This window comes from Pseudopipra pipra, chromosome 3 (assembly GCF_036250125.1).
Source record: "Pseudopipra pipra isolate bDixPip1 chromosome 3, bDixPip1.hap1, whole genome shotgun sequence".
Classification (NCBI taxonomy): Eukaryota; Metazoa; Chordata; class Aves; order Passeriformes; family Pipridae; genus Pseudopipra; species Pseudopipra pipra.
Genome location: NC_087551.1, coordinates 87026492 through 87041104, shown reverse-complemented (window position 1 = coordinate 87041104; position 14613 = coordinate 87026492). Strand labels below are relative to the sequence as shown.

The 14613-nt window shown below is 35.8% G+C and overlaps 1 protein-coding gene across 7 annotated transcripts in view; it reads left to right on the top strand.

The window, feature by feature from the left end:
* COL19A1 (collagen type XIX alpha 1 chain) overlaps window positions 1-14613 on the top strand; it is a 189124-nt gene that overhangs the window by 152336 nt on the left and 22175 nt on the right. For all 7 annotated transcript variants that reach the window (XM_064650213.1, XM_064650211.1, XM_064650212.1 and 4 more), the window contains 10 exons: window positions 1347-1400; window positions 2353-2406; window positions 4512-4556; window positions 5164-5214; window positions 5297-5341; window positions 6258-6284; window positions 8632-8685; window positions 11514-11558; window positions 13646-13690; window positions 13797-13859. In XM_064650213.1, the coding sequence (XP_064506283.1) occupies window positions 1347-1400; window positions 2353-2406; window positions 4512-4556; window positions 5164-5214; window positions 5297-5341; window positions 6258-6284; window positions 8632-8685; window positions 11514-11558; window positions 13646-13690; window positions 13797-13859 (483 nt within the window). The remainder of the gene's footprint in view (window positions 1-1346; window positions 1401-2352; window positions 2407-4511; window positions 4557-5163; window positions 5215-5296; window positions 5342-6257; window positions 6285-8631; window positions 8686-11513; window positions 11559-13645; window positions 13691-13796; window positions 13860-14613) is intronic.

Below are 14613 nucleotides of genomic sequence, written 5' to 3'. Positions count from 1 at the left end.
TTTTTTTTACAAATTCTTTTAAAAAATGCATTTATTTTCAGTGTTATGATTTGGTTAGCCTGGAAATAGGAAGAAAGTTTGAGAAGCCCACCTGAAACTCTTTGAAATGCACTCATCAACTTCCATATGCTTTTAATATATGCCCTTTAATTCTTCATTGAAGCTTAGTTCTCTTCCTTTAAAAAACATGCCTTTTTTTTCAGGGGAGGGTTTTCTTAACATCAGTAACAAGAACTGCAGAAAAGGTTCCTTTGGCTTCATATTAATTTTCCATATGACTGTACCATCAGAGTAAAGTAATTAGAAATGAACAGAGCACATCCTGCCACTATGAAAAGCTGCAGAGGTGGATCAATGTCCTCTGTGTGTAGAAGCAAGAAAGGAAAATCAATGTCTCTCCCTAACTCCACATTTTTCCTGATTTATTTCTGTCTGAAGTTTTTCTCTCAGTCTCTCCCTCAGAGGACCTTTTTCAGGGCTTCTGACCTCTGTAGTTTTCTAGACTGCCTCCTCAGCCATTCCTTCTCAAACACAGCATTTAACAGGAGAAATACACCTTCTTCTTGTCAGTGGATAGACAGATAAAATCAGTCTCTGCTGGGAGGTATCTATTTTCCTTCGTGGACTATAGGCAGAACCAAGAGCAGTTGGCTCTCATTAGTACATGTCTTTTACATGTCTAAAATTGCACCTAAGCCTGGTGTGGCAGAGGAAAGACTTTCAGTGGCATCCAGGCTTATCTCAAATCCCATCTGTATTTACTGTAGTAAGTTGCAACATGTGTATGTTTAGTAAGTGGATACCAGAGTCAATCAATTTTACAGGCAATAAAATCGAATAAAAGCAGGAAAGTGGATCATTAAATACTGTGTAAAATGTCATGTTCCATTATCAAAAAAGCAAAATCTATAAATCAGGCAGAAAACAGTACTTCATTTAGATAGCATCAGGAAACACTGAAAAGTCTGAGTAAATGTCTTCTCACCAAAAGAAGAGCCTTTTAGTGATAGAAAATAGAAAATTAATCTCTAAGGAAAAGCCAGCTGTCCTGTTCTTATCTACACAACTAAAGACAAAAAGATTTACGAGACATAAGATAACAATGCGAAAGGTTGAAGGACAAGTGGTGTTTATCACTCAAGCAAGAAGTTACCTCTGACCTTGTCCAATGATAATCTCTTCCCTGCATGTCAAGGTGTTGGTTTTTTTCATTACTAAAAATAATGCACCAACCTTTTAGAAGAAAATACATTTTAATATAGTTGTAATATTGCTGGACATGCTGAATATAAGTATTTTTTATGTAAAAGTGGGAGAGGAACTAGATGTGTTCTTTTAATTTCCAGGGTCTTCAAGGTGCTCCTGGACTGCCAGGCATACCAGGACCCAGTGGACCATCTGTAAGTGTTTGGTATCACCTGTAATCTAATTTACCTCTGGAGAGGTTGCTGTAGCTGTCTAGTTTCTTATTCTTTCTTTTATCTTTTAGGACAGTAATAATAAAACCTTACCCATACTGGCTCTAATAAAGTAAACTATGTTGGTGTTGATGTTACTGAAAATACTGTCATTTTCTGGGCTCAAAGTTTATGTAACTTAAATAGGTTTCAAGTTTTAGCGTTACTAGAGAATCTGTGAGGTTACATGACTTACGGTGTGCGCACTTGCAATGAATTATGTATTTGTACTCAAGTTATACTTGTTAGTAATAAAAATCTAAAAATAATTCCAGCTAGTAATTCTGAAAAAATTCAGTGTTGAAACCAAGTAATTACTTGCATTCTGTTTTTTTGTTCTGTAATTACTTGGTTTCACAAGTAAAAAACAAAGTATGAGAATAATCTGACAGTATTTAAAGGCGCTGAAATATATCATTAGAATTTTTGGTATTATTGGCAAAAGTCCTCTTCAAAATTTTTTCAAATTTTATTTTCTACATATTGGGTGGAATCATGTTAGTATGATCATTATTCATTCCTAGGTTTCATGGCAGTACTAATGCTTCTTTCAAAAACTGTAGCACATGTAGGAAGTTTAATGTGGAATATATAAACTGGCATTTTAGCAGTAATGCGTGATTCTTAGCAGTATCAAGATGTGCCAGTTAGAGTCAGTGCATTTAGTTTGCCAAGGTGAAAATGCAACTGCAAACACAAGTTTTACCCTTCAAAGGACTTATCTGAAGGACACAGCTGTTGTATCAGACAGAAGAAAAATATTTAAACCTGAAGCAGCAGCACAATTAGGTTTAAATGACCTTCAAAAAGTAAAAGTTTTAAAAACTTAGAGACAATGTAAGAATACTGCGTTTCATTTTTTCATAACTAATATAAAGAATTCTGTGTTGTGCAGGGAGTCACAGGAAGACCTGGACATCCTGGTCCAGCAGGGGCAAAAGGCGAAAAGGTATTCCTTCTCTTTAGTCTTGGTAAAGATCTGTGAAGGTTTTGCAATCCCATTACACTCTTGTGTTTGGGGGCTTTTTTAAACAAGTGCAAGAGTGCAAACAAGAATGTGACATACATTTCAAATTTTTATTTGTGTCTTAATACAAGTACTTTCCCCAAGCAATGCTGTGCATATAGGCTTATATTTTGAATTGCAGTCCTTGTGGTGTATGTAAGTTGCAGAGAATGTTCTCTAGGTGTAAGATATTATATTAAGTTTAGGAAAGTGGAACTGTGTTTGTGAAATAGTATATGACTGGTGACTGCTTGGTCTGCTGCTCATTCTTTTACCAGTATTATACTCAAAAGTATTTGCATACTTTAAAAGTGCTTCACAAGTACTGAAAGTTATTATTAGTTATTCTGAAAAAAATGCATATGCTTCCTTTATACTTAATTTACACTTAATTTTATACTTAATTTACACTCTTGTAGCAGTGCTTTTTATTAAACTTATGTGCTCTTTTATCAGGCACTCAATATTATCCATTGTAACTAAGAGGTCAAATTCATTTCTCGGGTTCCTCAGATCAGAGAAATACAGCAGAGACAAACTTAGTTTGCTGCAAAATACTTTCTGGTACAAGTTCTCCGTTTTGTATATGAATACAGCTTTTTTTATTTTTTCTCTATTACCTTGGAGTTTTTCAGGCATAACACTGCCACATCAATGTGTGGGATCCTACTAATACTCTGCAAAACTTTGACTCTGTGTGAGTAAGAAGGGAAACTATTTTGTAAAGCTCTGACATTATTTCAGTATAAAATTTGAATGACAGTTTTCTCCTTGCAGACTACAATAAGAAAAATTTACCCCAGTTATTTCATTTTTATGTAACTGAATGCAAATCACAAGTCTTTGTTAGTTCCTTGTTCACACTTCACACAGAAGTGAGAATGAGAAGCCACTGCTCTATAACTTGTTCCTCATTCAAAAAGGGCAAAAAGATGGCTGAAGAGTGATGAAGTAAATGAACTACAGGCCCAGTAATTTTCTCCTCCCTCCTTCATCTGGGGGGACATGTTTGAGAAAAGATCACATAATATGCTTTCTAAAATAATAGTATTTTAATACCCCAGGAAGTATTCCAAACCACACTTTGGAGGCTTAATTTCTATCAATTAGCAGGACCATTTGAAAATTATTCTAGTACAAGCATTTAACTAAAATTATATTTTTCTGGTGGCATTGAACACTTAGCTTGACTTTTGCCACCTTAGTAATTTTAAATATGTGACCGAAGGGTCTCACTGAGACGTGTTTAATAGGATTCAACAAAGTTAGTGAAAAATTCTGACAGACTTGTTTCAAATTATACAGTGTACTTTACTGAATTGTAGTGATAAGATTTTGAAAAGATTTTTTGGGAAATTTTGTATTGAAACCTTTGTAACTCTATACTAGTCAGAGACCTCACCATTCTGCTGGGGAAAAATCTCAGCAGCTATTTTTTTTTTTAATATAAGCAATTCAGTACACATCAGCAGAACAGATTACAGACACAGTTAACAGCAGATTAATATTCTATAATAAAAACCAAAAATATATTCATTATGTCTCTTAATAAAGAAGATTTTTTTTAAAAATCCCAATTTTTATTCAGTATGTATCTATGGAAACCAAACTTCTCAAACTGTAGCTCTTCTTTATTTACATATGAACGATCAGCTGAGGACTGGCTTTTACAAAATAACATACAAAGCTTTTACAAATTTATCTGCCAGTTGCTTAGAAATTCATATTAACAAATCTTTTTTTTTTTTTAATCTTCCTCTCTCTCCTGGTACCTATGAAATGTCTCACAACCCAGGTTACCACTACTATTTTGCCATAAGGAAGTTACTACACATAAAGCAGCAAGCAACTAAGAAAATAAAAAACTAGTACAAAGTAATGATTCATAACTTGCCTAAAACTTAAGCAGGAACTGGGCAGGAGAATTTATTCTTGATATTACCTGCTTGTATCTCTTGTTTATTGTCATTATGGTCATCATAGCTTGAGTATGGAATAAATCTGGCCAGTTACAGTAAATAAGTCTTATGAATCTCTTACTCTCCTAGGGTAGTGAAGGCTCTCCTGGGAAACCTGGACCACCTGGGCCTCCGGTGAGACATTTTGTTTTATATTTTGAATGTTATACTAAGAACAATATACCTGTGAGTAAAATGTAAAGTAATAAAAGGAACTACTGTCAATCTAATACGTTAGTATTGCAGGATGGAAAAAAATTCTTTTTTCAAAATATATCTGTATTCCTTTTTTTTTTTTTGCAATTCATCGCTGAGTAAGTTCAGGTCACTAAAGCCATCCTAGAAAGCTGGTCAAATTAGTTAACCTTGGCATCCAGTGTTACTAGAGTAATTTGAGAGCATGGGTGCATGAGATCAGAGAACTCGGGGAACCTAGGGAAAGACTGTGAGCTCCAAATTAAGTGGAATAGTACCTAACATAAAATTTATTCTGCAGAATTGTAATAATAAATATCAAAATATAACATACACTGAGATTTAGAGGTTTCTGGTTTTATCATTCAAAAAAAAGTCCCAAGCTGCATTGGTATGTATCTTGTGTTCTTTTGAAATGTCTGGAATCTTTGACAAATTGAGAACAAAAAGTATACCACAGGTTTACCAGGCTACAGGACTTGAACAGAACAATAATTCTGCCTTTATAATTCATAAATGACACTTACTTGGTTTTTATGCTTTAAAGGGTATGCCTTACAATGAAAGAAATGGAATGAGCAGCTTATATAAACTGCAGGTATTTTTCTTTAATGTTAATTGGTTTTTTTCAATCCACACCTAATTTTGGCCCAACTCAACTTTTAAACTTGCTGTTACAGGGAGGTGCGAGTGTCGCTAGTTATCCAGGTCCACCAGGACCTCCGGTAAGTATTATCAGAAATCTAAGAGCTAATTGACATAGTAATAGGGAGATTGGTTAGTTGTGTGGAATTTGATTTTATATTGAAAGATTGAAAAAATAAGTGTATGATTGGTATGTAGAAAATGATATAGAGTCTGTGAATTTATGCTTATTAAGTATTTTAGCACATTTTGGAGAGTAATTTATTTTGATTTAAGTATTTTGTCCTAGCAAGTAAAGGCTGCAGAACTGGTACAGAATTTTGTATTGGACTCCTTAGTGAAAGTATTCTAATATCTAAAAACATGTCATATTGTATTTATAGTTTGTGATGGCATAGCTTCATAGTGGATTAAATTTGGTGCCAGAAATGAGAAGCTCGTGAAGTCTGATCTGAGTTCTGCCACTGATTCACTGTTTCTAGCTACAGGGAAGAAAAATGTGCAAAACCAGGAATTACATTGTGGCAGTAATACAGGGCTGGTGTCTGCCATGCTGCAGAGTGCAGATGCACCATTTTGCAGCTGGACACTGCTGCTTTGGTTCTTTGGAGCCAGAGATACTGTGCACTTATTTTACATCCTCTTCCTTGTTAGCATCATAGGCAGGTTCTACTGTTTTGAGATGATTGTCATTTTGGTAACCACATAAATATGTTGTAGCCATCAGTGAGGACTTTGTCCTTACATTATGTGCCATTTATGGTTGTGGCCTGGCACCAAAGTACAGAGCTGTCTTTCTCTGTATTCTGGAACAGCAAAACAAAACCCAAATTATTAAGATTTTATGCTAAATTAGTCAGCTGAGAGGACTGGAATTAATACTGATTCTAAATACACTGCATTAGCAAAGTATGCTCATAATGCCATCATTAAAAATATCATCTTATTGTGTAAGACATTCTTTAAATGTGTTTCCACTTTGGTTTGTTTCTGCAGGGTCCAAAAGGAGATCCTGGAACAGTGGTATGTATGTCTTTTTTGGTCTTAATAGAAAATTCCCAAAGTAGTTTGACACATGATAGTAATTACAAGGGTGGAAGAGTCTATTTGCATTCTTTAGCAGGTAGCTTACCTCCTGAAGAATCAGTACACCTGAAAAAGCCTTTTTAATTGCCAGGCTTGTGAATTTTGCAATTTTGGTAAATTTTCTAAGTGAAAATGTAATGAATGACTGAACATAGTATTAACAGCTTATGGATTCATCTCTGCTGAGCTGTTTCTGGATATATCTAAGACCAAAGAAGGTGAAATAAAGGCAGAAAATACCTTCAGAGCTATTAGATTGTTCTCAGTATTAAATTTGAAAGTGATAATGGTCAAGGTACAGTGTGTGCTACATCATGCCAGCTAGTAACAACTAGAAGTTGATGTTTTCTTTGAAAATGGCATGATGGCTACTTACAGTATGATCACATTGCTTCTTGTGAGCAAGAGGATGATGACCATAGGAGCCACTATACCTTTCAGCTATGCAGTTTGACATTCAAAAGCACATCTATTTAACTTTTTGATTTATTTTTTTCACATTAAACAGTGTTATGTCCTTTTTATGTGATTGTTCTTTAAACATTATGAGGAGGGGAAAGACAAGTAAGGGAAGAATCTTGAACAGTTGCGTAGCGCTATCGACCAGCAGAATGTAGATCCAAACCCTGAATGGGCGTACATTTTCCAAAGTCCTTGCCTTTATAATAGAGAAACTGTATTTGTGATCATCTTGCAGTGTGTTGCTACAGTTCCTAGACTTGAAGGTGGAAAAGTTGAAACTCACAGGTATTGTGTCTTGATGGCTGGACATCAGTGCAAATACCCAGAAGATAATAGTAACACTTGAGTGTTGATGGTTGAGCCCAAAAAATATAATAGTATCAAATATAATTTTAAATTAATATTTTTTTAAAAAATGGGTAAATGCTTCCACAACAGTTAAAATTCTAAAAATTTTGTACTTATTTTTTGAGTCTAAAGAATGTCACATAACTGCAGAATTATTGTTACAGCACTGTAACACTGCAAAGCAATGAAACAGATGCTGTTCCTTCGTGATTAGTGTGGTAGAACTGTGTCCAGCAGGCCTCTTTTGAACTTCAGGCAATATAACTGAAATGGGATGAGTACTATATGTCAGATAATGGAAACTGATGCAAAAAATTTACCAATAAAATCAGTAGAAGCCAAAGTGGTTAGGAAAGGAAACTGTCCCCAGTCATGCTGTGTTCCCCATGGAACTGGCCCAACCAAGATCAAAGTGGTATAGGAAGGTAATATCTTTAAGAGCTGGCCTGGACTTCATCTGTCATGAAGGTGCATAATCTCCACTCAGCCAGCTCATGCAGGGTTTAGGAATATGTTTGATTCCTTGCCACGTGTTAATGGAAAGTCAGCTACATGAAAAAGTATATTTTGATTTATGAACCAAAGTGATAACTATGCTTGTCAAGGACAAGAAGAAACCCAAATGAAAACCCCTCAGCAGTGACAGCAAAACATGGAGTTGTGAGATAGTTTCCTAAAACAGTTGAATAATCTGTTTTCAAAAGAACTCACAAGCCTCTTCTTTTTCACCATAATGCCCAGAAGCTGAATACATCTTTCTGTATCAGTGTCCACTTCCTACTCAGGAAACATCAGCTACCAAGCAGAGTTTAGGTGTGGGAAGAGAGATCTGTCAGAGACTTCAAGAAATCCAGACAGCAATTTGCCATGGCTTTTGATTTAACTGACAATTGCTGAAATACTGGAGTTGTTGGCTGTAGTTTAAATCTCCATGATAAATTATCAATTTTCTTTCAAAAACCAATTAATAGGGCTTCCCCTCTCTACATGTTAACCTGATTTCTCTAGTGGAGCATGTTTCTGGTTTTCTTTCAAAACTTGAAAACCTACTCAGGGATCCAGTCTGTGCATCCCTTGTTGCAGAGTGACCTTTGTTCAGGGAACAGAGCACTGAATTGCTTGGAGTTTGGTTCTCTGATTGACAGTGTATGCTTACATCCCAAGGCTCTACTGCCTGGAGGTGCTTTAGAGGTGACCTTGGCTTGCAAGAGCACTGAAATGGAGTCTTTTGGATTACATTCTTCATCCAAGTTAAACCATTGATCCAAATATTCAGACAGTGCCTCTGAGAAAAATTTAATTTACAGATCAGTAAAATAGAGTGTAACAAAATCTGTTCACCTAATAACTGGTTAGCTGTTTTACTAATCTCAGGTTAAATAATCTGCTATTGCTTGCTGTTCAACATTTCTCAAGTAGAGTACTGAAATTCTAATGTATACAATCTATTTTAATTAAAAAAAAAAAAAATCAGGGAGACCCAGGACCAATGGGCTTACCAGGACTGGAAGGACTCCCAGGGGAAAAGGTAGGACTCTTAAAAAGAAGTAATGGTAGCTTCTTCTTAGTGGACATTACCTGCAACTAAATACTTACTGAAACCATGTTTGAATTTTTTTTTGTGTATTAATGATTCTGTGTGAAAAAATCTTGGCATATTTATCTATACTTTTTTGCTTTACTGTGAATCTAAATCATATACTCATCCAACATAACATTTCATTTTCTGCAAATGGAAAACTCTTTGTGGGAGGTCTTGTAATATTTTGTTGTCTTAACTTGGTAGAGCACTTCTGTACTTGATAGTAATATAGTTAACATGTTTCTCTGTATGGTCACTAGTTCCTGTTCTCTATCGAACATTGTCTTCTGCTTGCATTCCATCTGTCTTGTTCTCAGCCTTTTGCTTGCTAGTTGTGGAGGCCGATTATGAATTTAGCTTGTCATGAAATGCTAAAAATGGCAGTATTTTGATATTCATTTCTAAATATGGCAAAGTACAAAACATCAGAGAAATGAAAAAATCCATAAATATGCTTTCTGTCAGCAAAACCAATTTGATTTTGCCCATCAATTTAAGAAGAAAAATGAGTAAATTCTTTTGCAAATGAAGTATTTGTTCAGCTTTTTTTAATTACATTATTCAATGACTTCATACAAAAATAGTTTACTGAAACTTTTTTCACCAAAAAGCAATGTAAATTAAAGTTTCTCTCTTGATATCACTGTGCATTACTGCTACTTGTGCAGAGTGAGGAGTGACAAGATCTAAGGTAGATGTTTATATTACATGAGATGATTCTTGCTCTGTAATACTTCAATTTACAAGCAAATAAGAACTAGTCTGATTTCAAAATGAACAAACACAGGGAGATATTACAGGCCTAACTTAGACAAAGTGGGGACAGGAATTAAATAAAGGGAATAAGCAATGGATCAAATTGTATAAACCAGCTAAGTGAGTGTTTGGCCCTTTCCCAGAGTAAAAATATCTTTTCCTTAACTAAATTTGGTCAAAATTCCACATTTCTGGTGCAAATAAATGAACAGAATCTTGGAGCCTGCCAGTCCCAACAGTATAATGCATACTGGTTTTTAATATAGAGCTATTATGCACCTCTGTGCAGCAGAATTTCATCTTCCACAGACAAATGTTTGCTATAATTTCATGATAATTTTATGAACTGGTTTAAGGACTTTACGTCCTCTGGATAAAATGCCCCTTCCCTCAGCTGTGCTGACACAGTGGTTTGTGCAGCCATGCTGCAAACCACATTGCTGAAAGCACCACAATAACCCTGAAAAAAAAAAAAAAAAGAAAAAGTTGCAAGGGCAATGTTAGGAATTTTCAGTTTTGTCATCATGGCCACCATACAGGGAAAACACCACAAGTTCTGGGTCCAGAATAACCACTGGGACAGTGTGCAGAGCTCCAGACAACATGCCCTACCTGATGCAGATAGTGCTCACTGTTCCAGAGGTGCATGTTGTGTCCCTCACTGAGGGACAAACATGCATTAAGGAACTTCTCTCAGCCTCCAGCAGGAGAGGTTGAACTGTGGCCTGTAAGCAAGTTGCTTCCTCTGGACATGAGGTCAGACATTTAACTTGTCATCTGTCTACACTTCGTGTAACAGAGTTAAGTCTTTTTAATTAGCAGCGTTGCCATTGTGCACCTGAGCAAAATTATGAGAATGAGACAAAACAGCATTAGTTACAAGAACAGAAACCAGAAATACCAACACTCCCTGAGACTCTTCTGCACAGCAGAACATGTGTGTAGCTGTGCTGGCAGAGCTTTAGCAAATCTGCTTCAGGTAATATAAACTCATCTCAGAAAAATATTGGCCTGTTAGTATGGCTTTAACAGTGCCAGGACTTTTCTGACATGAATATAGAAGCTAGGACCCTAATTTTTTCTTACATTTTTAACCAGTGTTATGTAACAGGGGACCCTTGTATAACAAGGAATGAATGATGCTCCTCGTGCGATGGTGTGGACAAAGAGAATTTATTCAAACTCGCGCGCTCTTTTATCCTTACATATCATGTGACTTTCTTAACCAACCAGTTTACTAACTCTGGGGCATGCTCTTTGGGCTCTGTACCTGGGCACATCCTCTGTGCCACCTTGACACGCCCCTACAGTGTTACAGTAGCAAAGCGTAGTGCTGCAGACCAACAGACGTCAGCAGTGGGTTAGAGCAAATACCGCTGTGTAGAGTTTTACCACTGTTGACCTCTGTCTGCTTTGGTTTATAGACCTCTCAAGAAAGATGAATTTATGCCCATAACTCATCACCTCCAGCAAAAAAATACCCCATTGTCTTAGCTTAAAGCGTAGATGAAGATGGGTGTATGCTAAAATGAGGACCTTTGCCCAGAAAGGGCCATGGCACAAGCAAATTGAGGATGCTGACTTTTAGTAAATGAATGAGCGGGTTGCAGGAAGGCAAAAACTTCTCTGAAAGACACATCTTAAACATGGGGATGTTGACATGAAAGTGAATTACCCTGTGTGAATTTTGGTCATTGTCATGACTACAAATTGTAATTATTTGGACAACTTCAGATAAGTCAGGGACTTTCCATCCCTTTTCAAGGGAGGCTTGAAGCAGAATCAAAGGGATAGCATAGAAACATAATATAAGAGAACCTAAACAAAGGATTTTGGTTACTTGCTCAGGTCTGTAAAATGAGCCACTGGCAAAGATAAATATTAGCATTTAGCAGAGCCTGGCTCTTGTCCCCATTTTCAGTTCGCTGAATAATCCTTCCTCAGGTTTTAATGGGAATACACAAACAAACTTCTGTTTTGATTGTTGCCATTTAAGTATAGATTTATCTTTTCTTCAGGGTGACCGTGGACCAGCTGGCACACCGGGAGTAGCAGGGACACCGGTATGTATGTTCATTAAGGAAAACTCAGTTTTTTAGAAGCTGAAAAAGCAGGTCAAGCAAGATGCTGAGCTGTAATCTCTACCACTGTGGGACATGAGTGCTTGGCTTATACTTTATAGGCAGGTAGGAAGATTGTGTTTTTCCTAAAGAAATTAGATTTTTAATAGCATTGAGGGTTCATATTATTATTAAAATGACAGGAGGGAGTGGTGTGAATACATGATAAAGCTGGAATTTGAAGCTGCATATGCTTAGCTAAGAACGAATATGAGATTCTTCTCATTGCCTCTATTTAATATAGATAAAGACTTTTTCTGTATTCATGGGCATGCACAAATTTCTGAGCATCTTTCTATCACAAAGAAAAGTTATGAACACTAGTTATTGCAATCCACAAGGATCTGCATATCAAGTCAATCAAACATTTGCTTTAGGGAAATGCTTTGTCAGCTATTTACATGTGGTATTCAGAGAGATTTCTGAAAGTCATCCAGAAACTTTGTTGTAGGTGAAAGTAAATGTAACTAATGATAAATTGAAATTATAATTATTCATTTGTGTTCCTAAAGGAAATGAATACGTTATATTACATTCACAGTTTAATAAAAAAGTTTATCCATATTTCAGGAGGCAATATGGAGTTATTTATATGCAAATAGATTTATTATTAAATTTGGGCAGCTACCAATCCATTTAGGAGCTGTTTAAATTATAAATATGTGTTTCATGAAATAAAAAGAAGTTTGTGTCTATGCACTGTCATTTCCATTAGCCACTGATTTAGTCTATTTACTGTGAGTTCTAAGAGAGAACATGATCTTAAACAGCTTAATTTCATTAGGTTTCTCCTAAAGCAAATTGCACACTTAAAGGAAAAAGAGAAGTATTTCTCTGAGTTTTGTAGCAGATGTAAGAGTTTCAAAGTTTGTTGCTCTGAAATGTATTTCACACTGTGAATAATAATGCAGTAGCTGGTTAGGATTATCACAATTGTTCATTCCCTGTGTATTTCCAAGTCATTGGATGTTGTCTATTCAAGTTGGATATGAAATATTTAATGAGGTCCCTTCATCACTGATGGAGTTGCATTCTGTTGATTATATTTAATTCTAATAAAATCCACTGAAATAAATTATTTCCTCCTGAAATTAATTCTTTCCTTTTATATTTTATGCTAAGAAGTTTTAATTAACAAATTAATAGACATATGAAAAACAACTTTTTCAGTAGCCTAGGAAGAGTGTGAAACATATCCACATATTCTGCTGGAAAATAATTTGTGTTCCTTCCCTGTCATTATTCCCTAGATTGAATAGTGGACTCTTTTTCCCATCTGAGAATATAAACCTCTTATTTACACTTTGGCACTTTGCTGAGATTGCTGGGATTATGAGGGAAGCTTGGGCTGAGATTCTGCAAGCATTGCCATCAATGCCTATTTCCTCAGCACTTATCCTCAGTCCTGTTGTTCCCAAAGTTGTCACTGATGTTGATGTGTTTGATTCCTCACTTGTACAAGTCACCTGAGGATCTGGTCTAATGCTATTTCTGGGAAATGTAGATTGAAGTTGTTAAAAGAAAACCATTATATATACATATATATATATAAAGAGAGAAGAGACATTTAAAATCAGCATCTAAATGATGAGATGAGAGAGGACTGTGAATTCTGACAGGCTGAACATAAAACAACAATAAAAGTGGCCAAAAAACAGAATGAAGAAATTTTGCAAAAGACATTAAGTCAGTAATAAAGTCACACACACAAAAAAAAGTTAGGACTAGGAAGGACCTTAATCTTGATTTTACATATACCGTGATAAACTTTGATCTGCCTATGACTTCTCCTTGTGGAAATCGTGGTGTTGTAAAAGAAAACCTCATGAAAACATTATCTCAGTATTCAGAAAGTGTAAAGAAAACCCAGGGATTGAGTAACGTTGTACAAAAGAGCAAGATTTTTCATTAAATAATGAACAAGAACATGAATATTTCATTCACATATATATTTTCTCTTATTTTTTACCTGGAGAAAAATTCTATCTTGCTTCCTAGTAATTTGAATCTGTAATATTCTCTGTTTGCAGGGAAAGCCAGGATCTCCTGGGTCCCCAGGGATGCCAGGGGAACCTGTAAGTACAGATTTGAGTTCTTGACTCTTATGATAATACATGAATATTTCAGACACCTAATGCAAGATTTTACTGACAGATTTATGTGCATTTTCTTCTTTCTTAGGGTGAAAGAGGACCTATAGGAGATATAGGCTTCCCTGGTCCAGAAGGGCCACAAGGAAAACCAGTAAGGAATTTTATACTGAATATATACAAAAGGATGTTTTGGTTTATCAGAAGTTACACAAGAAATGACATTACATCTTGCTTTGTGTTAGGCTAGGTAATATCTGAAGAACACATTGAGCTGTAGGGCTCAGTATTAACCATCCAGAAAAGAATTCCTGGTATTGTGGTGTTTTAATACTTAATTTTACTGAGATGTTGCCTTTAAAGGTCTTATGAAGGTCATTTGGATTTTGTTGACATAAAGGTTCCTCTAGTAGTTTTTCCAGGGGGGGAGTATGAACCCAGAAATTTAACACAGTCTATAAAGGATGGGGTGACAAAATACATTCTCAGTTTCAGTTTAGATAGAGAAGCATGTGCTTCATGACTGAATAAACTTTTGGCTCTTCTTTATACAGGTGATGCAACACTGCAACTGAGGCATTTGCTATTCACTTAAGATGTGTCTAATCTGACCTGTTTATTTAATGAAAGTGTGACAGCAGTGTGGTCCATACTGTCCAAGATGGTTTAAAACAACCTATTTTATATTCTATAAGGGTTTAGCTAGAATAGCACATAACTCATTATCTCCCCAGAATAATGATGGGGAGAGCATGAGAAGCAGACCATTGCAGCTTGTCAGCACAACCACACATTACACTTCTGCCTTGGAAGAAGAGACAATTTCTGTAGCTTCAGCAGCAAATTAGCCCAAGGTACCTAATCTGTATAAAACTCCACTTTGCAGTTTAAGAGGGAAAGAAATATTC